The sequence below is a fragment of the Ambystoma mexicanum genome, chromosome 6p (genome assembly GCF_040938575.1).
Source record: "Ambystoma mexicanum isolate Mex_15411 chromosome 6p, UKY_AmexF1_1, whole genome shotgun sequence".
Classification (NCBI taxonomy): domain Eukaryota; kingdom Metazoa; phylum Chordata; class Amphibia; order Caudata; family Ambystomatidae; genus Ambystoma; species Ambystoma mexicanum.
This window is the reverse complement of record NC_090935.1, coordinates 81,571,608-81,598,071: the sequence shown is the minus strand read 5'-3', so window position 1 is coordinate 81,598,071 and position 26,464 is coordinate 81,571,608. Positions and strand designations below refer to the sequence as shown.

General features: G+C 39.8%; 1 protein-coding gene across 1 annotated transcript in view; it reads left to right on the top strand.

The window, feature by feature from the left end:
- Positions 1 to 26,464, top strand: part of LOC138510682 (vomeronasal type-2 receptor 26-like) — a 469,167-nt gene that overhangs the window by 289,931 nt on the left and 152,772 nt on the right. Inside the window, exon 5 of the mRNA XM_069626460.1 lies at positions 10,488 to 10,611. Coding sequence (XP_069482561.1) covers positions 10,488 to 10,611 — 124 coding nt within the window. The remainder of the gene's footprint in view (positions 1 to 10,487; positions 10,612 to 26,464) is intronic.

The following is a 26,464-nucleotide window of genomic DNA, read 5'->3' as shown; positions in this document are numbered from 1 at the left end:
AACAAGAATTCTCCTCTTACACAAGCAATTAACTCAGACCCCTCTCTCCACCATTTATTGATATTGGCCTAGTCCAAGTGTGATAAGGATGCGGCAGACCGATCCCCACTACTAATTGGCCTGCAGGCTGAGTTTTACTTTTCCAATCACGCACAAGTACCACTTACCATCTCAAGGTGAGATATTAAACTTGGTCTATACTTTTCTACATCCATCCATCAAGGGTAGTAGACTGACAAAGTAACCTTTATTTCCACATGGTGACAGCAATTCTGTTGAATTCTGAGTTTCAGCTGGAAAACAGCTCGAAGAACTCAGTTTCTTCCCTGTTTTAGCAAAACCCCATATCACAAGGTTAGCCCTCCATTTTTTCATACTTACCTATTATGATCTAGTAATTACAATCACCAACTGGATAGTGTTACCAAATCACAGATGATTTGAATAAAACCTACGGGCTTGCACCATACAGGGGAACAATGTTGAGAGCTTTAAATGTTTTTTACGCTATATGTCTCACAGCAACAATTAGGTGATGAGTGGCCACTAGCTATATCACTCAGAGCTATAACTGTATAGAGTAGTTCTCAAAAATCAGTGATGTACATGGGAATATTCATTAGATTATGTTAATGCACATGCAATCTAGGTAGAATGTTTGTTGAACCCAATGTTGATTGAATCCTTAGTTGGGTAAACTCTGTCTGAATTTCTGGATCCCTATTAATTTCTTTGTTTAAATTGCTGTGTTAGGATGTGTGAGTTCTCTCTGAAAAATGTACTAACATTATCATATATGTATCTTATCTATAGAATCATACATGCCCCTGATGAAGAGGGGCACACATTCGAAACGCATTGGGCCTACATTACAGCACCCTGAATAAAAAGAAGATTTTTTTTGTGATACAACAACGTTTGACTATCAATTCTTTGATTTGTTCAATTTTTGAAAAATGTGCATTTCATTAAACAAGCTTAGAAAACTGCTTAAGTTGTAGATAAGCATCATTTGAAAAATTGTTTGAATTACTCGTCTGGCTTTTCAGACATCTGATAGTGTGTAGGGGCCGCAAGTTCCCTGATAGGGAACTTTTGTTCTGTTCACTGATTAATTCCAGCCAGCTACCAAAAAGCTAATTTGAGTTATCAGCCCACCCAGGTGGTAAATTCCCGGGGCCAATATAAATTCAACATGTTTAATGTAATCACTGACACTGCTGCGATGTGGGTAGCCATACAGCCTGGTGCAACCTCCCAGTTACTCACCACTTCAATATGTGGACAAGAGCGAATCAGGGTAAGCAACCCTCCATAAGGGTGTCCTTTTTCACCCTGCACAGCTGCCTGACAAGAGACTGAATATCCGTCAATAGAAGGAGTTGTACATAACCACATCTTCTGCAAAACAAGAATAGAGTTTTTCCTTAATATTGTTGACACATTTCTGTTATTTAACAGCTGTCCCTTGCCCCGAGTATTTAAAGACAAGAGGGATAACCAGTCACACCCTATAGCTAACCTTATGTTATGGATCGATTTTGATTGGTTTTCTAAAAGCCAGGACCACTCCCTGCTCCCCTCTGACTCCAAGAATGTTTGTTTTAGTGTCATCACTTGCTCTGCCAGCATTAATTTAACCACTTCTTCATTCTACTGTTTCCTGCCCGGGTGTAACGCTCACCTGATTCTCGCAGAGGCGCCGGTCTTGACTGGGCGACTACCGTATCTTCAAAGGTGATGTGCAGCACCCGGTTGGCTCTTTGGGCTGGACCTCTGTGCCCTGTATGCCTGACGTGCAGAGTAAGATGTCTGCAGATAGAAAATACGGGGTTAATGAACTGGGGTTATTGGGGTGTCCCTATCTCTTTCCTCTTCTCCTCTCCTGTAGACCCCCACAGGTTAACGCTCTCACCTTAGGTAAGTGAATGCCGAGCTCTCCATCTGCCTCGGGGCAGGGTGCTGTAACCAGTTTCTTCACTGGATAGGTAGCGCAGGCCTCTTGACTCCAGAGGACTGCTGTCTGTCGTTTACTGCGCGAACGGTAAGTTTCGAGTAACTCAAATCTCTTTAAAGTCTTTAATAATGATGTCTCTTGTTTTGCAGGGTTCCGGCGATGGCGGATGACGGGCTGAAGTGAGTTGAAGATGGAGCCCGTGTGATGAATAGAAGCGCCTGGAAGCACGTAAGTAAGCGCTTGTTGCCAGCTTCACGATGCGCTCTAACTGTCTTTTTATTTTGCAGGTACATGTTCGGAGCGGCTGCAGGGTGCCGGGATACCCACTGGGTTAGATGTGGAAAGGAGTAATGGCACGTGAGTATTAAAGTTCCCCAATGTCTTTAAACGCACCTTGTTTTGTCTTTCAGATGCGGGATGCAGCGCTGACGGCCTCCGGAGCGTGCGAAGAGTTGGTAAGCTTTTGTCTTTCAGATGCCGGAATGCAGTGTGAAGACCTCCGGAGCGCACGAAGAGTAGGTAAGCCTTTGCCTTTCAGATGCCGGAATGCTAACCTGTTCTTTCTTGTCTTTATAGGTGTTGCTGAAGACTGGATTCAGGATGGTAAGCCTTTTTCCTTAGGCCCAGGACCGGATGCAGAAGACACGATGAGCGTTCTGCTGCAGAGGGTGCAGAATAACGCAAAGCAAGATTCATCCACCGGGTGTGGTTTAAATAGCCTCCTGTAGTGCTTAGGTGTCTCCTTCCACAGCCACGCCTAAGTAAGAAAAGAGTTCCTGGTAAGAAAAGAGTTCCTGCCTTCCAGAAGAGTTCCAGTGTTCTGAATCTAGGGAGTGGCTCCAGCCCCACCCAACAGGAAAAGTAGTTCCAAACAGAAGAGGATCAGAGGCTCAACTGGCAGGCAAGTAAGCAGCATGGTCTGCTGCAGGTAAGTCCACCCAAGCATTATGAGCCCGGTGCTTCCAGCGCTGGGACTGGGCATATTTATGAGCCTGGTGCCACTGGCGCCAGGACTGGGTCCAAAAGGTCCCAATTGGGACTGGTTGGCACTCGGAACCTGGGTTATGGATCTGCTTCCAAGGGAGTTGGGAAAACCCTGACCTTTTGGAAGCAGAGATCATGACAGTACCCCCCCACAAGGCCCCTCCCAAACCGGGCTTCTCCGGGGGTTTTGGCTTGTCAGGAAATGTTCAGTGAAATCTTTTGATTAGGCGAGGAGCGTGGACATATTCAGCAGGTTCCCAGGATCTCTCTTGGGGGCCGTAGCCTTTCCAGTCAATTAGGTAGAATAGTTTAGATTTGGAGATCTTGGAGTCCAGAATGCTTTTGACTTCAAACTCGAGTTCTCCATCAACTAGGATAGGTTTTGGAGATTTGGTTAGTCGGGTTTGAGGTTGCACGGGTTTTAATAGAGAGACGTGGAAGACCGGATGTATCTTCATGTGCGGGGGCAAGTCCAACTTGACCGCTACTGGGTTTACTATGGTAGTGATGGAATAGGGACCAATGTATCTTGGGTTGAATGTGCGTGGCCCTTTTAGAGATAGATATTTGGTGGATAACCAGACTTGATCCCCTACTTGATAGTGAGGGGCTTCCTTCCGATGTTGATCTGCTCCTTTCTTGTATTGTTCTTTAGCCCTTTGAAGGTGAGAAACAGCTTCCTTAAAGGCTTGGGTGATTGTAGAATGCAGGTAGTCTACTGCTGGTGTTTCAAGATCTTGGAGGGGATCCAACTCCGAGGTTCGAGGGTGACTGCCGTACAAAAGAAAAAACGGGGTTTTCCCAGTTCCAGAATGGACAGAGTTATTGTAGGCATACTCGGCTATCCAAAGGATATCTTTCCAAGTTTTTTCAGTTTGTTGCAGCATGCTGCGTAAATACTGTTCCAGAGTTTGATTGGTCCTCTCGGTTTGTCCGTCGGTCTGAGGGTGGTGACTGGTCGATAGCCTCACATCAATTTGAGCCGACCGACAGCAACTTCGCCAGAAATGAGAAATTAATTGACTACCTCGATCCGAAATTAGAACCGAAGGAAAACCGTGCAGTCGGACGATGTTTTCGAGAAATTCTCGGGCCAGAGTTGCTGCTGTTGGCGAGCCTTTGAGCGGAATGAAATGCGCCATCTTGGAGAATAAGTCCACGATTACTAGAATCGTATTGTATCCGGAGCATGGAGGTAGATCGGTGATGAAGTCCATAGAAAGCGTATGCCAAGGGCGAGGTGGGATGTCAATAGGGCATAAGAGGCCTGCTGGTCTTTCCTTTTGACTCTTGTTTTGGGCGCATACTCCACAGGACATTATAAAGTCTCTGATATCTTTTTTCCAAGACGGCCACCAGAAGTAGCGCTTGATCTTTTCTGAGGTCTTGGCTATACCGGGATGACCTTCCATTAAAGAGTCGTGATAACAAGAGATTACTTTTTTCTGTAAATCTGTGCTGGGTAGGTATAATCGTTCTTGGAAATACAATAAGTTGTCCTTTACTGCAAAGTCCTTTCCCTGCAGATGCCAATTCTGTATGTCTGCTGGAGTTACAAGTTGCCTGGCTTTATCCTTAACTTCCTCTATGGATTCTGTGGCGATTACACCCAGAATTCTTTGTTCGGGAATGATTGGTACAGGTTTAGGGTTGATCAAGTGTTCTTCCACTCCCATCCGAGAAAGGGCATCGGCTTTACCGTTCTTTGTACCAGGTCGATAGGTAATTATGAAGTCAAGCTCGGCAAAGAATAATGCCCAACGGAGTTGTCTAGAGGATTGGGCTTTTGCGGTTTTCAAATATTGCAGGTTTCGGTGATCCGTAATCACAGTAACGGTGTGTCGGGCCCCCAGCAGATAATGCCGCCAAGCCTTAAAGGCAGACTTGATAGCCAGAAGTTCCTTGTCAGTAATCGTGTAATTGACTTCAGGAGGCGAGAATTTGCGGGACCAAAATGCCACGGGATGCAACTGATTGGTTACCGGGTCCTTTTGTGATAGAACTGCCCCCATGGCAAGGCTTGAAGCATCAGTTTCCACGATGTAGGGGAGTTCGGGGCGAGGGTGTTTTAAGATTGGTGCAGAGATAAATTTAGTCTTCAAATCCTGGAAAGCTTGTTCCGCCTCGGTAGACCATTCAAAACGTTTGTTTTTCTTTAACAAGGCAGTGATGGGCTGGACTATTCGAGAGAACTCGGGGATAAACCTGCGGTAAAAGTTAGCGAAGCCTAACATGCTTTGCACACCTTTTACGGAGGATGGTGATGGCCATTTGAGAACTGCATCGACCACGGGCCGGCAGTGTCTGTTCCCGAGAGGTGATGTGTAATTGAGGGAGACATGTTCATTGATAAACTAAGGTCTGGAGGGGTGTTGTACATTGGAAGATGTATGATCTCTCCCTGGTTGCAGTCGATATTACTGGACGTATTCATGTTGTAACTGTAGACCTCATTCAGAGGGGGTTGTCTTTTTGCCATAGTACTATGCTGATTCTCTTTCACCCTTCCCTTTGCCCCCCCCCTCTTCAATAGTACTTAAGGGTGGTATGGGCCTTCCCATGCCACTACATTTCTTCCCTACTGGAGAGAAAAAGGAGGTGATCAAGTTTATTTGTTGTCGATCTGATTGATGTGATCTCCTCTTTTCCAGGGTAGGTGAGGAACTACTCTCAGGGCATGAACCCTTTATTATTCCAAAGTTGTAATCAAAGTGAAGGTGACCTGCAGCCACCCAATTTGTCCTATGGTTTATACAAATAGGAAAACCAAAAAAAGGCTGAGGCAAAGAGGTACTAACTCAAGCAATGGGATTTCTGCTGCTCCACTAGCAATGTGCCAGCTGACAGGTATCATGGCTCAAAGAGACCCGGCTCTGGAGTCGAGTCACCATGAACAACTAACAAGTTTCACGGCTCAAAGAGACCCAGCTCCACAGTCACCGTGAGCAACTAACAACTAACACTGCTCAAGGAGACCCGGCTCCAGAGTCACCGTGAGCAACTGACTCCTATAATGGATCAAAGAGGCCCAGCTTCACATTCACTGTGAGCAACTAACAACTAACATGGCTCAAAGAGAACCAGGTCCACAGTCACCGTGCAAAACTGATGCCTATTACGGCTCAGGGAAACCGAGCTCTACAGTCACTGTGAAGAGGTATGCTTGGATGTGGAGGGGTCAGCACGAACCGTGTCCCACCATACATTTTTTTATTTGCCTTGTAATCAGGCCTCTTTTCCCGATACTATTGAACTCTGGGGGGATTGACCCAAACAATTTCTTATGAGGCGGACACCAACTCTCAGTAAATGTTTCACAAGGCATTTTATTTCCTCTTTCGGTAACACACGATACGCTTGACCATAAAATGCCAGAGCCGTCGCCCCTCTTTATAACCGGCTACCTGGTATCTTCATTTTAGATGGTCTGACAGTCTTTTTAAACCTACCACTCCTCACCGCTAATCACACGCAGACCACCACAGACCACTTTCGATCCACTTTCGGCTCTGTGTTTCGTGTCCAACTGAGCTCTTAAGCCTTAGGCCGCGATGAGGAGCGTAGATTCCATGCCTCCAACAATTGAAATGGAAAAAATAATGCCACTGCAGGCCAGTTTCGATCCACTTTCCATTTCGCGTTCCGCATCCAACTGAGCTTTAAGCCTTAGGCTGCAATGAGAAGAGTAGATGCCATGCCTCCAACAATTGAAATGGAAAAAGTAATGTCACTTCAGACCTATTTCGATCCACCTTCCAAACCCACCTGATCTCTTAAGCCATAGGCCGCAATGAGGAGCATAGATGCCACGCCTTCAACAATTGAAATGGAAAATATAATGCCACCGCAGACCAATTTCGATCCACTTTCCGCTTCTATTAATATGCTCCTGTATGAGCCACCTTGTGTGCTTGGCCCTGGGTACTTGTTGAGTGGGACAGAGTTCTTTGTAATGGATTCAGTAACACTAAGAACACTTGCGGAATCTACATGTTTTATGTTTTATGCAGCCCCCAGTCCAAACTTAAACAAGTACATGAGCCACAGAAGGAACTCAAAGGCCACTACTTTGACACGCTGAGACAAACTGAGTATTAGTGGCGCAACTTCATCATTCCTCGATCCTATCACATATTCATTACATACTCAGGCAAGTTGTCAGCCTCAATCTCAAAAGGCATTTCATAACTAGTTTAAGTTCCAAATAATGTGTTTACTTTTATTTCCTGTTCACAGCCACAATCAATTTACCAGACTCTCCAGCATGCCTGCGTACCCACTAGAGGGGGCTAAGATTTCTTCATATAAAATGGAAGTATCTGGCATATATACATAATATGTTTCCTTTTGATCACCCCAATGTACTCTGGAAAAAGGTATGAGGTTCAAATCCGGTTTATCCAACCAAACTGACCCATTATACATTGGTTCACAGTGAACCTATTCACAGCACCAGATAACATTACTTGCCGAATACTATCCTATGCAACTGACCCAGTATACATTGGTCGACGGTGGACGTATTCACAGTGCCAGGTAAACATTACTTGCTAAGTACTATCCTGTGAAACTGACCCAGTATACATTGGTTCACAGTGGACCTGCCCGCAGTGCCAGGTAAACATTACTTGCTAAATACTATCCTATGAAACTGACCCAGTATACATTGGTTTGCAGTGGACCTATTCACAATGACAGGTAAACATAACTTGTGGAATACTATCCTAGGAAACTGACCCAGTATACATTGGTCCACAGTGGACTTGTTAACAGTGCTAGGTAAACATTACTTGGTAAAAACTATGCTGTGAAACCTACCCAGTATTCCTGGTACACAGTGGACCTGTTAACAGTGCCAGGTAAATATTACTTGCTAAATGCTATCCTACGAAACTGACCCAGTATACATTGGTTCACAGTGGACCTATTCACAGTGCCAGGTACACAATACTTGCTGAATACTATCCTATGAAACTGACCCAGTATACATTCGTTCACAGTGGACCTTTTCACAGTTCCAGATAAACATTACCTGCTAAATAATATCCTATGAAACTGACCCAGTATACATTGGTTCACAGTGGACTTATTCACAGTGCCAGGTACACAATACCTGCCGTATACTATCCTATGAAACTGACCCAGTATTCCTGGTCCACAGTGGACCTGTTAACAGTGCCAGGTAAACATTACTTGCTAAATGCTATCCTAGGAAAATTACCCAGTGTACATTGGTTCACAGTGGACCTATTCACAGTGCCAAGTACACAATACTTGCTGAATACTCTCCTATGAAACTGACCCAGTATACATTCGTTCATAGTGGACCTTTTCACTGTGCCAGGTACACAATACTTGCCGAATACTATCCTATGAAACTGACCCAGTATACATTGGTTCACAGTGGACCTTTTCACAGTTCCAGGTAAACATTACTTGCTAAATAATATCCTATGAAACTGTTCCAGTATACATCGGTTCACAGTGGACCTATTCACAGTGCCAGGTACACAATACTTGCTGAATACTATCCTATGAAACTGACCCAGTATACATTCGTTCACAGTGGACCTTTTCACAGTTCCAGGTAAACATTACCTGCTAAATAATATCCTATGAAACTGACCCAGTATACATTGGTTCACAGTGGACTTATTCACAGTGCCAGGTACACAATACCTGCCGTATACTATCCTATGAAACTGACCCAGTATTCCTGGTCCACAGTGGACCTGTTAACAGTGCCAGGTAAACATTACTTGCCAAATGCTATCCTACGAAAATTACCCAGTGTACATTGGCTCACAGTGGACCTATTCACAGTGCCACGTAAACATTACTTGCTAAATGCTATCCTACGAAACTGACCCAGTATACATTGGTTCACAGTGGACCTATTCACAGTGCCAGGTACACAATACTTGCCGAATACTATCCTATGAAACTGACCCAGTATACATTGGTTCACAGTGGACCTTTTCACAGTTCCAGGTAAACATTACTTGCTAAATAATATCTTATGAAACTGTTCCAGTATACATCGGTTCACAGTGGACCTATTCACAGTGCCAGGTACACAATACTTGCTGAATACTATCCTATGAAACTGACCCAGTATACATTGGTTCACAGTGGACCTATTCACAGTGCCAGGTAAACATTACTTGCTAAATGCTATCCTACGAAACTGACCCAGTATACATTGGTTCACAGTGGACTATTCACAGTGCCAGGTACACAATACTTACCGAATACTATCCTATGAAACTGACCCAGTATACATTGCTTCACAGTGGACCTATTCACAGTGCCAGGTAAATGCCAGGTAAACATTAATTGCTAAATGCTATCCTACGAAACTGACCCAGTATACATTGGCACACATTGAACCTGTTCACAGTAAACATTACTTGCCGATTACTATCGCACCCCCCAGAAACTATCATATCCTCTGGTAACTTCATTGCATGCATGGCTTAACAAGTGTTGGTATGAGGAATATTGATATATCTATGAACAATCAGCATATGTATTTTCTATTTGTTAATATTTTGTGATGGTGGGCACACCTTTCTTTGAATGTTTGTGTTTACAACTTTAAAATTGTAATCCAAGCATTACTAAGGGACATTTCACAAAGATACCTTTGGAAATCTTCCAAAAGGTAAACTTAAAAGGGTCTGTGTATTGGTGCCCTGCATACTTTGAAAGTGGTTGCAAAATTCCTTTACACAAAAAGTTCCATTTTATTTCTTTCGGTGGTGATCTTGATGTGAAACTTTGCATTTGGGTATCTTTCAGCATAGTTAAGGCTCAATATTGAGGGTCTGTATCTCACGATGCCCTCATATGTGCACCTTACACCCATTATACATAAGAATCATATTTCTCAAACTCCTACCACAGAATTGCAAGAAACCTGCAATGTCAGCGATGTACAGGCACTAAACAAATGTTGTCCTCTTTTGGAATCATGTTGTTACAATGATCTGTTTGAGATGAAGCAACACATCACAAAGAGAGGATGTGATCACTAGCATGAACAACACATCACAAAGAGAGGATGTGATCACTGCATGAACAACACATCACAAAGAGAGGATGTGATCACTAGCATGAACAACACATCACAAAGAGAGGATGTGATCACTAGCATTATTGAAAACCATTGCCTGATTATCAACCATTCAGATAAGCAGCCACCATGTAAGGGCAGCACTCTATAATATGGCCCCGAACTGGAGAGTTAGAAGGCTTCGATGGCTAAATGTACCACTTTCAGCGCAGACCTTGATTGTCATTGGCTCATTAACGAGTCGATGGATGGGGCTGTCTTTAAGCCTTCACATGCACTGAGCTTTCTTTCAAGTAAATTGGAAAGGCTTGGCTTTACCATTTCCAGTACAAGAGAATGTTCACACATTTCCACACGTTTATTCATTTGCTAGTGCCTTACCTTTCGCAAACATCCAAATGGCTGGTTTTGGTCTCCTAAAACATTATCCACCTTTTTTCCAATGTTTCTAATGTTCTTTTATTAACACAGGCTCCTCGCTCTGTCTGCAGTGAGAGCTGCCTTCCAGGGTACAGACAAGCTCCCATGAAGCAGATGCCCACCTGCTGCTTTGACTGTGTGCCGTGTGCAGAAGGAGAGTTTTCAAACAGCACCAGTGAGTGAATCCTTCACAGCTGTTATATTATGTTTGAACTGTGTCAATGATTCATATGTTATACTCTGTGCACAGTTATATCAAAGGTTTCTGTGATATGATATGATATGGCATTTATATCGCGCCAATACACAAGTATTTTGAGGCGCGATGAGGCAAGGGAGGGGGAACAAAGGGAAGACAGACAACGATCCTACTATGCCAGGTGTCATTCAGATCGCGCAAGTGCATGGGAAGGGGGAAAGGGAAAAGTGCGTGGGGGAAGAGAGCGGGGAAAGTGCAGTACATGGGATAGTAGAATAAATAAGATAAATAAAATCCATGATTGTGAAGGGCCTTTGAAGGGGCACGCACTCTCTGTATGAGATGGAATCACTGACCACTTTGACTCAACTTTCACTTCTTGCTATCACAGAAACCTAGATCTCCCCTCATGTCTCTGCTACACTAGCAGCTCTCCACACTGACTCTGCTACCTCCTTCCACTCTCGCTGATCTGTTGGGAAGGGCTGTGTAGTCGGGTTCCTTATCAGTAAGGCCCTCAACACTCCCCCTGTATCCTCCTATGGTATCAATTGTGACTCGTTTAAATCTGACACTATCCAACTCCTCCCTCATACTCCTCTCGCTGTTCTGACTCTCTATGCCCCCCTGATGCAGCCATCTCCTCCTTCCCTGAACTGATCCTTCTCCTTGAGTGACTTTCTAAAAACATCACTATTGTCATGCTGGGGGACCTTAACCTCCCCTAGCCCCCTGCAGCCACCTACCTTGAACTTAAATCCCTGTTATCTGGCTACTCCCTCTACGGCCAGTGCTCCCACTCTCTTGACCTTGTCTTTCTCTTTAATTCACTCTTCTCCTCCAAACTCTTCATTGACCCCTCTCCCTCTGGTCGCGCCATTGTTCACTTTAACAGCTCGGTCCCTCCACCTATTTACCTATTCATGCCACTTCCATTGACCATTATTTTTGTGACTTTTACGATGCACTTATGACTCCAGTTGACCAACACTATCCTGCTCACACATTAACACCTTCCCCTCCCTGTCCTCAGCCTTGGACCACCTCTGAAATTCAGACCCTCAAAACAAACAGGTGCCATGAATAGCGTTGCTGCTGCAAATTACAGACACCTTCCCTACTCCGAGCCTACACACATGTCCTTGCTGCCTAACCTGTGTACTGGACTCTGCCAAATCCTCATATGTCACTCACCAAATCTTCTCCCTTTGCAATCACCCCTCCAATCTTTTCTCACACCTCTGAAGCCAATATCCATTGCCTCTGCCCTTTAGACTAATGACTTTTCTCACTACATTTCCTCTACAATCTATAAAATGTGTGTCACTCTCACAACTCCCTCTGCCTCACTCCCCATACCTCCTTCTGTCTACCACCTCCTCCTCCTACCTTTTCTACACTCTCCTATTAAATTAGCACCCATCCTTAGCAGTGCCAAACCATCTTACATTCTTGTAGATACTTTTCCCTCCCCAAATGGTCGAAGACTTAGGGCCTCATTACCCGGTAGGCGGTGAGCCATGGCGCTATTAGCGCCATGACTCATGCCGGTAAAATACCGGCACCGCCTTGGCGGAAAGGGGATTTACCGCCTCATTCCAAGGTTGGAGGGGCGGTAAATCCCCCTTCCGCCATTGCCCTTCCCCATTCCCATTTCGGCTCCATATGGCTCTATGGGAATGGGGAAGGCGCTAATTACGGCACTGCAATTTTGCGGTGCCGTAATTAGCTCCGAGGTCCCTTAGCGGGTTGGATTTTAACGCCTGCAAAAAGCAGGCGTTAAATCCCCCAACCCGCAAAGGGACCTCGTAGTAAGGCGGTAGGGATTTACCGGTACCGGTATTTTACCGGTACCGGTAAATCCCTACCGCCATCCGTGTAATGAGGCCCTTAGTCTCTATCACTTGTCCGTATCTCTCTTTAATCTCTCTCTCTCCACTGGACAATTTTCTGCCACCTTCAAATCTGCAACTGTCTTACCTCTATTGAAGAAACCCTCTGCTGACCAAGACACCCCACCACACTCTTGCCCAATTTGTATCCTTCCCCATTATTCAAAATCCTTGAGTCGGTGCTACCCAACTGGAACACTACGTTCATGCCATTTGGCCATGCACCCAAGACTCTATGCCCTGGCAACAACCACCGCAGCATATCACATTCATATTTGTTTATAAGTTTGGGTCAAAAACAAATGTATAAGGAACAAAGGTATTAGATACTATGGATGTGATGTGCTGATATGGTTGTCCTTATTATTGTATACTTACTGTTTGGTCTAGTAATGGGAGTCCATGTTTTTTTTCTTCATTTCTGTGATAAAAGAAAATAGCATGTTAGTATTAGTATTTTGTAACGAATTATTACATTGTATAAGCAATATACTTTTATTTTTTTTCGACCCTCATATTTAGTAGAGTACAAATAAGAGTACTGTGCAATTTGCTCAGTTTCTGTATTTGTTGCTAAAATCATTGGGTCTGTGGGAGAAAAAAAAATCCATGTTGGATTTAAAAAAAAAACCTTTTTCTGTTATGCTACAGTTTATTTGTTTGTTTGTTTTCAGTGATCACTTGTTGTTTCTGGCTAATGCTTTGTACTTTGCTTTGTTGTATTTTTTTTGGAGCAGTAACAGATTCTTCTTTTGTTTTGATATTGTAAAATTTTGGAGCAGTTAGATACCAATTGGCGTATTCTAACTGTGTATTTTTTGGCCTAATTTAGTGGTATTTATTTATCTGATTAGTTGTTGTAGAATCTTTGAGCTGTTAGATAGCTTTTGGAGTATTCTAACAGTTTATATTATTTTAACACAAATTTATAATTTTGGGACAGTTAGATACCAATTGGCGTATTCTAACTGTATATTTTTTGGCCTAATTTAGTGGTATTCATTTATCTGATTAGTTGTTGTAGAATCTTTGAGCTGTTAGATAGCTTTTGGAGTATTCTAACAGTTTATATTATTTTAACACAAATGTATAATTTTGAGACAGTTAGATACCAATTGGCGTATTCTAACTGTCTATTTTTTGGTCTAATTTAGTGGTATTCATTTATCTGATTAGTTGTTGTAGAATCTGTGAGCAGTTAGATAGATTTTGGAGTATTCTAACAGTTTATATTTTTGTAACGCAAATTTACTTAAAGGTTTAAATACAGTTTATTTATCAAATTTTGGTTTTAAGAACATCAAATAAGCGTTTGTAAGATTTGCTGGTAATCTCTGCTTTAGAGTAATGGTACTATCATTACATTCAAACCATCCACATTTCTTTTTTATGTATGCAGTGTAGTGCCCTGAATTGGTTGTGGCTCCTGCGTGGTAGATTATACCTATTGCTGTGAAGGTTTTCTTACCAAGTGATATTTGACCATGTGTGAATCCAGTCAGCTTGCAGTTGTTTTTGGTACCATCTGCATTGTAACGTAGAAGCATTAGTATTACGTATTTACTATGTGTTTGTATTACTAACGTGGAGCGATTATCTGAATTGCAGGTAGAGCATAATCTACCATGGTTTGCATTTTGTACAAGTTGCTGAAATGGAATGGATTCACCATTTGGTATTGATATATATATGAAGCGTTCATTGGGGATTTCTTCTTGTGTTACATTGTTGCAGAGAGTGCATGTATGTTTCCACATGTATGAAATCTGAAAGATTTCATTTATAGGTATGTTTTTGTTTTCCAGTACTTGTAGTAAGTACATTAGAAATTCTTGTGGATCTTCCTGTGAGTTTATAGTGAATTTCACCATTCCAGCACAGTAGTCCAATTGTCGTCTTATTCCAAAAACACTATATGTGTTGTCAGGATTGTTTGCTGCATTTCTGTAAAGTACTAACATTTGTAAACACAATGGGTTTGTACTGTGTAAGTAAATGTTGTCAACAATTGGTGGTAATTGAAATAGAATATTCATTGCTACATTTGCATAGCAACTTACACCAACTATATTTGAGAATTTAAATGGTCCAGGTAGTTCTGTATCTAACTGTTTTTTTTGGAGTTTGTCTTCCTTCTTTAAAGAAGTACCTGGTTTACTTTCTCTAATTAATTCTTTTTTGTTTGTGGTACTTGATGGAGTATTAGTTTCTTTTACTCTCTTTGGAGGATTTCCAGTGACGTCCTGTTGCATTTCAGTTTGATTTAGTTTTCTTTTACAACGTTTTAGTTTTTGTGGAACAGAATATGTGTTTAGATGGGGAGTGTATAGTGAGAGAAGTCTATTATATTCTAAAATGCAAGGAATATCAGCGTTTACTTTACTTGCATCAAAGTTGATTAGAAATAGACCGTCAAGTGTACGTAAGCGTGACAGTGCTACGTAGCTCATGCCTTCTTTAAAGACTGTGTTAGCAATATCTATCATTGCTTTGTCTAGGGTAAGACCTTGTGATTTATGAATTGTGACTGCGTATGCAAGAGTTAGAGAAAATTGTTCTCTGCGTACATACATATCTTTGAAGAGAAGGAATCTAGCTGTTGAGCGTCCTATCCGTTTTACTTCTGAAAGTTTGTCAAAGAGTATATTGACAAACTGAATTTTGTTGTCACGTGGGTATGTTTGAAAGCCAACAACTGTACCCAGTGCTCCATTAACTAGTCCTTGGTCCACGTCAAGGTTACGTTTAAGCATTACTTTGCAATTTAAGGATAATTTTAACATCTTTTCTAAGCCTGCTGTGTTTGAGATTGATTTTTCTAAATTATTTAGTCTTGTTGTGGCTTGGTTACACATGGGTAGTGTCATACCATGTACATCTAGTTTGTCTGTGGCGCTAATTTCCATTATTGGTTGCATTTCTTTACTTAGCATGATTTCATTGAATTTGAAACAGCTTGAAAGAGTTGGCATTAAGGCCATACATTTGACATTTTTGTGGGCTAATTGTTCCATAACATCTGTAGCACATGCATTATCGCCATAAAGTGCATTAATGTGCCGGGTTTTCAATGTTGTTTCTGCTTCTTTAGAAAGTATACCAACTCTCAAACTTTTTAAAATGTTGGCATAAGTGAGATCTGTAGATTGGCGCATGTTTTCTGTTAATTCTCTGTATTGGAAATGTTGCCAAAGGTTGACATTTCCAATGCTGCCAACAGTTTTACGGCAGAGTTTGTGTCCTAATGTTTTAAAAATAGGTTCACCTTTTACTGGTGTTAATTGAAGGAGATCTCCAAAAACAATAATGTGTTTTCCTGCAAAGAGCTCTTCATAGTCTGTTTTGAGTACTTCTTGTAATCTGAGGTGAATCAAAGCTAACATCAGGTTGGAGACCATGCTCACTTCATCTATTAGTAGCATTTTCATTTGTTTCAATACTCTGCGTAATTCCATTGCAGGTTCTGCAGAAAGTTTGTAATAGTCTAATTTGTTCTGGTGTTCTACTGGTAATAGTAGTAATCGGTGTAATGTAACACCACCTATGTTGTAGGCAGCTAAACCTGTGGGGGCAGTGACAACAGCTGACAGTTTGTTGTTTGTCAATTGTTGAAGGAACTTACTAATGATTTTGATTAGGAATGTTTTGCCAGAACCAGCTTCACCACTAACGTACAGTAGTATATTAACGTACAGTAGTATAGGTTTATAATTATGGCAGGAACATTCTTTATTTTCATGTTTTACACCATGTGCAATTTGTGTTGTTACTTCTTGAAAAATGCTACTTTGTTCATTGTTTAGTTTTGATTGTAGTATAGTTAAGTCTTCCTTATCTTCATAGTGACACATGGTGATTTCTACTTCTATCATAGCTAATTCTGCCTCATTTGTTATTAGTGGTTCTCCCAGTGGTTCTTGGCTTCCTGTTAACGAAGGTTGACTACTGTCAGGAGTATCCTTATCTAGTTGGGCTTGGAGTTCTTCTTCATGTTGCTGTTCATTGTGCAACATTGTTTTGTACTGTGTAAAGTTTACATCAGTTATAGTGCTTTCATTTGCTTTGAAAGCATCGTCATATGAGTCATAGTTATCTAGTAATTGTTCTTCTTTTCTCCATGGTTTGAAGAGTTGTAGCAGGGACGGTGTCCAGTCATAATATCGAAAAACAAATTTCGAATGTCAAAAAAGTCGAATCAAAAATGTCGAAAAAAAATGTCGAATTATTTTTTTTTTCGATATTTTTGTTTGGGCTCTAGTTTATATTTAAAAAAAAGGTAAAAACAAAAAAAAAAAACGGGGGTTGGGGGGAACCCCCCCATTTCGAAAAAAAACGTCATAAAAAATAAATTCGACATTATTTTTTTCGACATTTTTTTTTCGACTTTTTGACTTTCGAAATTTTTGATTTCGAAATTATGTCTATAAACCGCAGGGACATGTAATATACTTCTTTATGTTGAGGGGTCTTCAATGACAATTTGATATGATTAATTAAATTTGGTTTAGTGAGTTTAACTAAGCTGCCTTCACAGTTTGTCACTCTATAGTTACCTTTTTTTTCATCAGGTTTCATATTATTTTTGTATGTGTAATTTTGGGCTATTTGGTATAGACACATGTTTTCCAAAGTATTACTTCTGTTTGGGTAGTATGTGTCCAATAAATTGTTTTTTAAAATGTCTTGGCTGTTGGGATCATGTTTGGCTATTGTTTCTATATCTTCATATGATTTTAGAACTCTTTTTCTAGATTTAGCTGGACCAAGACTTAGTCATACTATATTTGCAGATTTACCATACAATGAAGTACCAGTTAAACGATCAGCTGCTTCATAAGATCCACATTCTCTGTGGGTGAGCATTTTTATGCCCAAGCTGTATAATTTCTGAGATACTGTTTTCCTCATTCCAGAGGTCTTGGAGCTCTGTTTTTTCTGCTTTAGTTAAGTATGCTGTGACATATAGTGCAACTGCAGTAGAATTGTCTGCAATGTACTGCACATCTATGTTTGCATTCCATAAGTGGGCAATGAATGCATTATAATCATTGATATATTTTTCTTCTTCTTTTCTTTTTATGTAATATGTATTTTTAGGTGACTTTCCTTTAACAGTATGTCTAACTGAAGACATGAGGTTGTTTACTTGACCTGTATTTGTAACTGGTCTAGGGAAACCAAATCGGCATTTGGTGTAGTATTTGCCTTTGTTTTTGTATTTGCGACGACAATATTTTCCACATTTGTGTCTTTGAAATTGTAAAATTTGTGCACAAAGATCACTATTTGTGGCTTCTGATGGAATTTCACAAGTGACATATTTTTGAATAAACTGTAAAACAGTGGTATCACTGTCTTGACCAAATTTAGGAGCATCTTTAATCCATAAAAGCATGTGGATATGTGGTGTTCCTCTGGCTTGGTATTCTTTTCTCCAAAAGAAGTGTTGCACTTCTCCAAGGGGAGGAACAGTTTTATTACAAATAAAATGTAGCATAGCAATGAAGCGATGGTGAAAATATCTTGAAACATTAACAGGATCCAAAGAACAAAGTTCTCCAGGTGTTAGAATATCTATGTTTGTTTTGTTTTTATTTGATATGCGTAGGAAATCATGTAAATCTTCCCACGCATATTCTGAACAACTTAATGTAACAAACCAAGTGGGTGGGCCAAGGTTTCTGATCATGCAACGTAAATCTCCATGACGTCGAAACCAGTACTCTTTAGTACCACGCATATTTGCTAATAGATTAGTAATATTTGATTGTAAAACCTCATCCTTTTGTTGCACTTTCTCTAATAATTGTGTAGCTGTCATATTTTGAAAGTGTGATCCTGATTTTAATATGTGTGCAACTCCGTAACATAAAGTTGCTAGTTCACTTTCAAAGAGTAGGTGGAATATGTATTCCACATTTTGTCTAAATCTGGGATCTTCAGAATACATCCGTAATGAGCGGTATTCTGAAGCTGATATTTGAATAGGTCTATCATCATACCTTCCTCGTTTGCCAGTAGGAAAGAGTAGAGGAAAAGCATGTGCTTCTATACTTTTTTCCCATATACTGATTGGCGATCCTTTTGTTTGACGCATTTGGTAAGTTTCCAGTACATCTTGTACGGTGTCATTACAGTCCAAAGGATGAATTGTATACTGGTCTAAAGTATTTGATATTGTAGCAGGATCTAGTAGCTCAAAATGACCAGCTTCTTGTGTTTCTTGAACTATTTCAGTTGTATCTTTCAAGTTTTCCTCAATATTAATTTCTTTGTAATATTCATTATTCTCTTTAAGATATTGGAAGGCTTGTCTAACTTTATATAAATCTACCAGCTGTTGCCATATTTTTTTGTCTTTTGTAGGTACTCCATTTACTAATATAATTAAAGATTGGTGCATTGGACGTTGCACTCCTAGAGTATGCACATTTTCTTTTAGATTTAATGGTAAATAAACTACTTTTCCACGAATGCCTTTTACCAATTCAGAGGGAGGTAATTTTGCTGTTTTTGGTTGAAGGCGTATTATTGCTTGAAATGGGTGTACTGTTTGAATTATGATGCTCTCATATAAATTAAGTTGTTGTAGAGGTTTTGGTACTGGGTATAATTCCAAATTATTTGTGATAGAACGTGAAGGAGTTTGGTTGTTGTCAAGTTTTGTAGTGCAATAACTGCAAAGTATCAAGGGCTCAGTTATTTCATATTTGTTTTCTGCTACAAGGTAGAGAGCTAATTCAAACCATTTAGAATCTTCATTGTCTTCTATTTTGTATGATAGGACCACAGTTTTTGTGTTACTTTTATAAAAAATTCTATGGCAACATACACATACATGGTTTGGTACTTCAGCTGATGTACTTTTAAATTTTAGTATTTCTTTTTTGTATGTGTTTAGCAAAAGGTTGCCATGTGTAGAATTGTTGCTTAATTGGTTTAAAGCTATTTCATTCTGTAAATGGCTTTCACTTCCAAAATATTTTTTCTGGATAGTAGGTCTTTTGCTGTACCATGTAGAAGGATGTTATTTAACTTTGCTAGTGCTAAAGCAGGACTTTTAGTAGATTTCTTATAGTTGAATGATGTGTTGATATCCTTTTGATATCATGGAAAGTGGTTTTACAAGTAGGTCCTGTAATGCAGGCCAATGAATGTCCTTGTAGTCCTGTGTACTTGCGCACTGGACAGGTATCTGTATTTTGTCTTTGCTTTTTACATATTTATTGAGGAATTGGTGTAAAGATTTGAAACATTGTTTGAGAATGTTACACATTTACGTGCATGGCCATTTGTACACTAGACGTTCTGATTCAGTTGAATGGAGGGGTAATTCTAAGTTTTCAGGGCATATTTTTTTAAGGAGTACTTCTTGTTCCATTATGGTATCATTCACTTTTTCATAACCTCGACCACTGCTATTTATGGCAATTGTATTACTTTGCTTTTGTTTGTACGCTTCTTCATTGAAATATGGTTCTGTGCTCGTAGTGTGATTCCAATCACCTCCGCAGATACTTAAGAAGTTCTTTCTGTTGACATTTCGCTTATTGAGAAGTTTTTTTTGTAATTTAGTTATTAGTTTTGTTAGTGGTTTCATTTTGTTTAACAGTAAAATAAATAAATTTCTTTTGAGAAGAATTGCACTGTCCATCAATGCTTCTAAGATTAATTTCCTACGATAGGTTTTAAGCTTTGAACCTGATTTCTCTCCTGTTTTTATAAGATTTTGAAGGACTTTGTGACGGTATATTTTGGCTAAAATACTTTTCTTGGTATGCTTACTTTGCACTATATTAAAATTTGAAGAAGTAGTTTTATCTGTACTGATAGCTGATTTTCTGTTAATTGTTTTTTGGTTTGTTTTACATTTTGATAGAGGAAGCGAAGTTGTTGTACTTGAAACTTCTTGTGTTTCATTAAATGATTGTATTAGCTGCTTTGTTTCAACTTTTTTTACAAATTCTGCTAGAGATGGATGCTTATGTTGGACTCCTTTATTTTCATTTGCTCTAATTTTGCGTTGCTTTCTACGAAGTTGTCTTTTGGTAGGCATTCTTTAGGGTCTGTTGAAAAAAATAAAGAAGATATGGGTTGGGGTGTTCTGGAATGTATCTGTGCTGTGTGCATGAGTGTTTGAGTAAGATGATAAAGATGGTGTGTGATTGTGTATTGGGAACTAAAACTAGTAGGGATCGGTATTCTTGAATTTATGTGTCACTAAACTGGGGTTCAGATGACAAAAAATAAATAAGGTAGTGGTGTGGAAAAGTACAAATAGTAAATCTAATGTATACAATTAAAACAGTTGTTTGTTCTATAATATGAAAATTGTAGTGGTTCAGTTGGCTAATTTGTGTGTCCAAAAATAGAAATTTGTGGGCCATTCTGGTTGTAAATCGCTGTTTACGACATGGACATTTTTGGACAAAATGGTACTAAATCTCTATTTTAAGAAACCAAAATAGCTGGTATTAATCTTATAGTATATTCGATTAATAATATAAATATTATGGTGATATTTTACTTACTTTCTTTTTTAAATTAACAGGTAACTTCTTAGTTTTTCTTTCTTCTTCGAAATCGGCTGCTTCTTTTCAGGAAACTGGTCTTCACTGCAACTGTAAAAGCTTCAAATTAGTAACCTTGTTTGTATATAGCACTGTTTTTAATTCAGATATTGATTTTTTTAATTGAAATCCTCAGTGCCTTCTGTAAAACCATTAAACTAATTTATTGACATAAGATACATTGCATTAGTTCAGTGTGTATGATATGTACTTAATGAAGAAATTGTATTGAATGACTAACTGTAGCAAACATAAAATATCTTTACTATGTCTTGTGAAATTTATAATATATAAGTGAATACCACTATTTCTTTAAGTAAACTGTTCTAGATAATAGCACCTCAATGTCATGTCTAATTTAAAGTAATTAAGTCAATAAATAAATAAAAACAAAAAATATGAAATTGTATAAGTATTTTTATAAAGGTTTAATCATAGATTGTGTTTGCATGCAATTTTGTTTGAATATATGTAGTGTATATATTTCATTTAAAAAATGTTAGTTTAACATGATTTGAGTGTGTGTGTTTAAAGAAAGTAAAAAGTATAAAGGTGTATAAGTGGTAGTTGATTTTAGGAAATTGAAAAAAGTACTGTAAATTCATTTAACAGATTTTACAAGGTAAAAGTCTGTTTGAAAATGTGTTCATCTACCATAGCTCTCAAGTGACACGCTTTTGGCGGGTGTCACACGCCTTGTAAAGGGCAGACTCACCCGCCAAGCCTCCTGGACGCCCATTCATTCCAATGGGCGTCTCACCCGCTAAAAAAAAATCGGGTGATTTCACCCGCCTGTAAAACAAAAATGGTTGAGAGCTATGTCATGTACTATACAGAAAATATGCATACCTGAAGTTTGTGTTCATGCATATGGATATGCGTGGAGCTGCAAGTAGAAATCTTGAAGACTTGTACAGTATTTGTGGTAGATGCTGCTTGCCAATGATATGACACTTGTACTCAGAGAGATTCAGAGTGCATTTGTAGTGCTGATTTATGATGATGCAGTTAGATGTAGAGGTCTTGAATGTGATTGGTGCATGGTCATGTGATTTTTGAGGTACATCCAATGAGGGAATGGCAGAGAGAGTGTAGTGGAAATGGTAGAAGGGCTGTTCATGTTACGATATGTCCGCGGACATGGCAGTAGTTCCAGGACATTGGGAGTTACATCCAGGGATTTTTGGGTTCAGAAGTCATGCAAATGAGAAAAAGCACTGAAAGGGATTGGTCAGGAAAGTTTGGTGGGTGTGTTGTGCCAGGAGAGATTTTTTGAGATACTCTTTTTGCTGAGAGAACAAAAGATAGCTATGGCTGTGTGTTTCAGAAAACAGATTGTTTGGATTTTAGGAGATTCGTGGATACATTGGTTGAAGGTGCATGCAGAAAGCGGTGGAGTAGCTGTAGATCTTGGATTCTCACATGTGGAAGTACACTGGCATGGAGTACGTGGAATGAAGTGGTTGGACTTGCTACCTCTCTGTGCTACTTTGGAGACAGAGCAACATCCAGACATAATTGTAATTCATTGTGGAGGGAACAGTTTAGGGCATGTGACTGGAATTTTTTTTGCAATTTGCTATGAAAGAAGGACTGAGGAAGGTTATGGACATGTTTCCTAATTCTCAAGTGATATTTTCACGGATTGCGCAGAGACAAATGTGGCTTTGTTCTTCTTCATTTGGTCCACAAATGGAAAAAGCAAGGCACAATGTTAATAAGGCTGTTTGTGGCTTTCTAAGAGAGTTTGGCATGTCTTCTTTTCACAATGAAAATATTATGTTTTGTAGTACATACATTTTTCGCAGAGATGGAGTCCATCTTACTCATGCTGGCAATCAGATTTTTCTGAGAAATGTACAAAATGCATTGCGACCTTTTTTAGAATTACAACAACGATTTTGAAGTAGATGTTAAGCATTTACAATTTTTGACTTACACACACCCCCCAAAGGCTCTTTTCAGAGCCACCACTTCTTTCCAGAGAAAATTACAATGTTTGTGATGGAGTAGTAACCAAATTTTTTTAATGTTCGCGAACTGTCCGCGAACTTCTAAAAAATACAAAGAGCCCTGCTTCATTTATTTTCACTTCTATTTTTTAACTGGGAAATGCGGCTCTGAAAAGAGCCTTATTTTTTTTTTATTTTTGTAATTTTGTATTTTTTTTGGTTTTTCAGACACAACACACTAGGAGAGGAGGGTAAAGGAGGGTAAAGGGGGGGACACCAACCACAGGGATAAGAAAGGGCGAGCTGAGAGAGGAAGATGTAGAGTGGGTTTTATTTGGGTAGTGAGCAGGTCTTCTCGTGCTCTGAAACGATAGTCTCAAAAGCACTCCGAAGTCGCTCCCCCCCTGCAGAGTACTGTGTCACAGTACATACATACAACTGTGACCCTCGAAAGGTAAGGGTCATCAGCATTCTGTATGGCCTGTGAGGCAGGTTGAGAAAGACGCTGTCCCACAGAGGTGGTCCTTGTGGTGACAGGATCAGAAACAGAGGATGAAGTAGAGGAAATCAACCTGCTACGTTCTTCGCAAGGTACAACCCTGTGAATAGCCCCAGAGTGAAATGACCTCAGGTGTCGCTTCAAAGTAGTGGTCCCAAAGCTGTAGTTACCGTGCTTCCCGCGACTGAGAATCATTTTGCACTCATTGCAGGTGACATGGTTCGCACGAGCCTTAGGACCATTCCCATGAATGGTAAATAACCGCCACACCCAAGACTCACGCCTAGTGCGGGTAGTAGGGATTTCCTCTACCTCATTCTCATCATCCTCTTCTTCCTCGTCCGCATCCTCACTCCTGTTCCCCTCTTCAGGCCCTTGGGGAGGTAGTGGTGGTGGAGGGGGTGGTGGTGGTGCTGAAGCAGGTGCAGCACCAAGTGGCAGTTGAGCAGCCAAGGATGCCATGTCGATGATGGTGTAGTCTGCAGGTGGCAGCAAAAATCACTGTGTTCTGAAGAATAGCCAGAAACACAATGGGAATAAGCTCTTGGGCGTGGTCTTTTATAGGGGTGCTTGTGCGCGGTCCGCGGACATGCGCACTGTGCGCGGACAGATCGAACCCAAAAAAAGGATTGGAAAGTTTCAAAACGTATATAGAAAGTCAAGATTGCTATGTGGGACTTGTGGCATGGTGAGATTTTATTGAAAAATATTATGGATTAACTGAAAATGTACTTTTAAATTGTTCGGGGACACGAACAGTGTCTGCATTTCAGGACACACGATGAGCGTGGGCGCGGTCATATGATCTCTTTGCGAACTAGTCTGCGAAGGAAGCGCCTGTCCGCAGGACACCAAGTGCACGGAGATTGGTTAGCGCATGCGCATTGATGTCCTACGGACACTGTTCGGGTTCTGAAGTAATTAAAAGTGCGTCACACGTGAAACGAATATTTCTGGACACCCCGTGTGTTCTTACAACAGTTTAAACTTAGTAGCGAACAGTAAGGACAGATATAGTGTTCTTCAGGACACGTGTAATTTAGTTTATGTAGGAACATTTCAGGACACCAATTGTGTTCTTAGAACACTTTCAATTGGGTCGCGAACACTACGCACAGTTGTACTGTTGTTCATGACACATCGTTTTCGTGTATTTAGGGACATTTCAGGACAGCAATTGTGTTCTTAGGACAGTTTTAAGTTGATAGCGAACATTAAGGAGAGATATCGTGTTCTTTAGAACACTTTAATTTTTTTCTTTTTTGTTTACGAACATTTCAGTACACCACGTGTGTTCTTAGAACAGTTTCAACTTGCTAGCGAACAGTACGAACAGGTGTGGTGTTCTTTAGGACACCTCCATTTTCGTTTATGTATGAACATTTCAGAACACTCGCACTGTCCGCGGACACTTTTATTGTTTAAAAAAAAAAAAAACGGAAACTGTTCACAATACAATATAAAAATTAAACTTTATTTAACATATATTAATAATTTATGACAGAGAAGGTGAGGCAGAAACAGAAACAAAAACAGGAGAATTTGGGGTTTCAACATGATTGGTATTAGGTGAGGAAGGGATGGAAATCTCATCAAAACGTTTTGGATTATGGAGAGGGTTTGGGGATAATTGACTGGGATGTGGTGAGGAGGGACAAGTACATGTGGGGCAATGGTATGACGTTTTTGTTTTAAAATGATCTTCAACAAAAGTTTTTAAATTATGAAAATTGGTCAACAGTAAATCAATTTTTTCTTTTATGTTGTCAAGCGTGTTTTCCATAACAGCTTCTTCAGAGGTAGTTTCTATTTTGTTATGCTCTGTATAAAAAAAATATATATATGTTAAATGTATACAAAATAATAATACTTAAATGGTTTATATTATAAAGTGTTTTCCATTAGTTTCACTATCTTGTGACATTTCTTCATGTGGGAAATTGTTCTCTAGCCATTCCAGAGTACTAGACATTTCTGTGAGAAAAAAAAAGAAAAGATAATATAGTTTTTAATCGAATACAGAAAGTTTATAAATATATGAGTAACATGAAGTACACTTACTATTTCTTGTAAAATAAGTCCTATGCATTCAGTGGGTCTGGTCTTGTTCTCAGTTCTGTTGTGTCTGTGAGCTAATTATGTTGGAAGCTAATTTATGTTCTTGTGGTATATTCCATTTCAGAAAATTTTGCATTTAAATGAATGGTTAGTGTGTTACATATATGGGTTAGATTTCTTATGTATTACTAATTATAATGTGTTTGTGTGCTGCTTCATGAATTTGTTAAATGTTCTTATATTATGATATAACAATCAAACATACCCCCCCCAAAGTTTTTAGGTAGTGGTACTGTTCTCCGAACATGTCCGTGAACATTAAATAATTTCGCGGACATCAAGTTCATAAGAAGAGATCTAGTCAGTTCCATATGACATGTATATAAGGTGAAAGTCATTACTGTTAAGTTTTGCTACTAAAAACCTATGAAATTCAGTGAAAAAAACTTTGTTGAAGGGACGTTATGGTTAAGTTGCGCTACTAAAAACCTATGAAATTCAGTGAAAAAAACTTTGTTAAAGGGACGTTATGGTTAAGTTGTGCTACTAAAAACCTATGAAATTCAGTGAAAAAAACTTTGTTAAAGGGACGTTATGGTTAATTTGCGCTACTAAAAACCTATGAAATTCAGTGAAAAAAACTTTGTTAAAGGGACGTTATGGTTCCAAGTAAAACCGAAAAACCCTTGAAATTCGGCAGTTATGGTAAGCTAAGCAACCATAACTCGCGCCACCACCGTGCACTGCTAAGCCTAACACCCAGGACATTAAAGATGACATCACAAATGTCATTGATGACATCACTGATGACATCACATGTGCATTTACCTTTCATGAAAAGTCTGTACAAGGGATTCT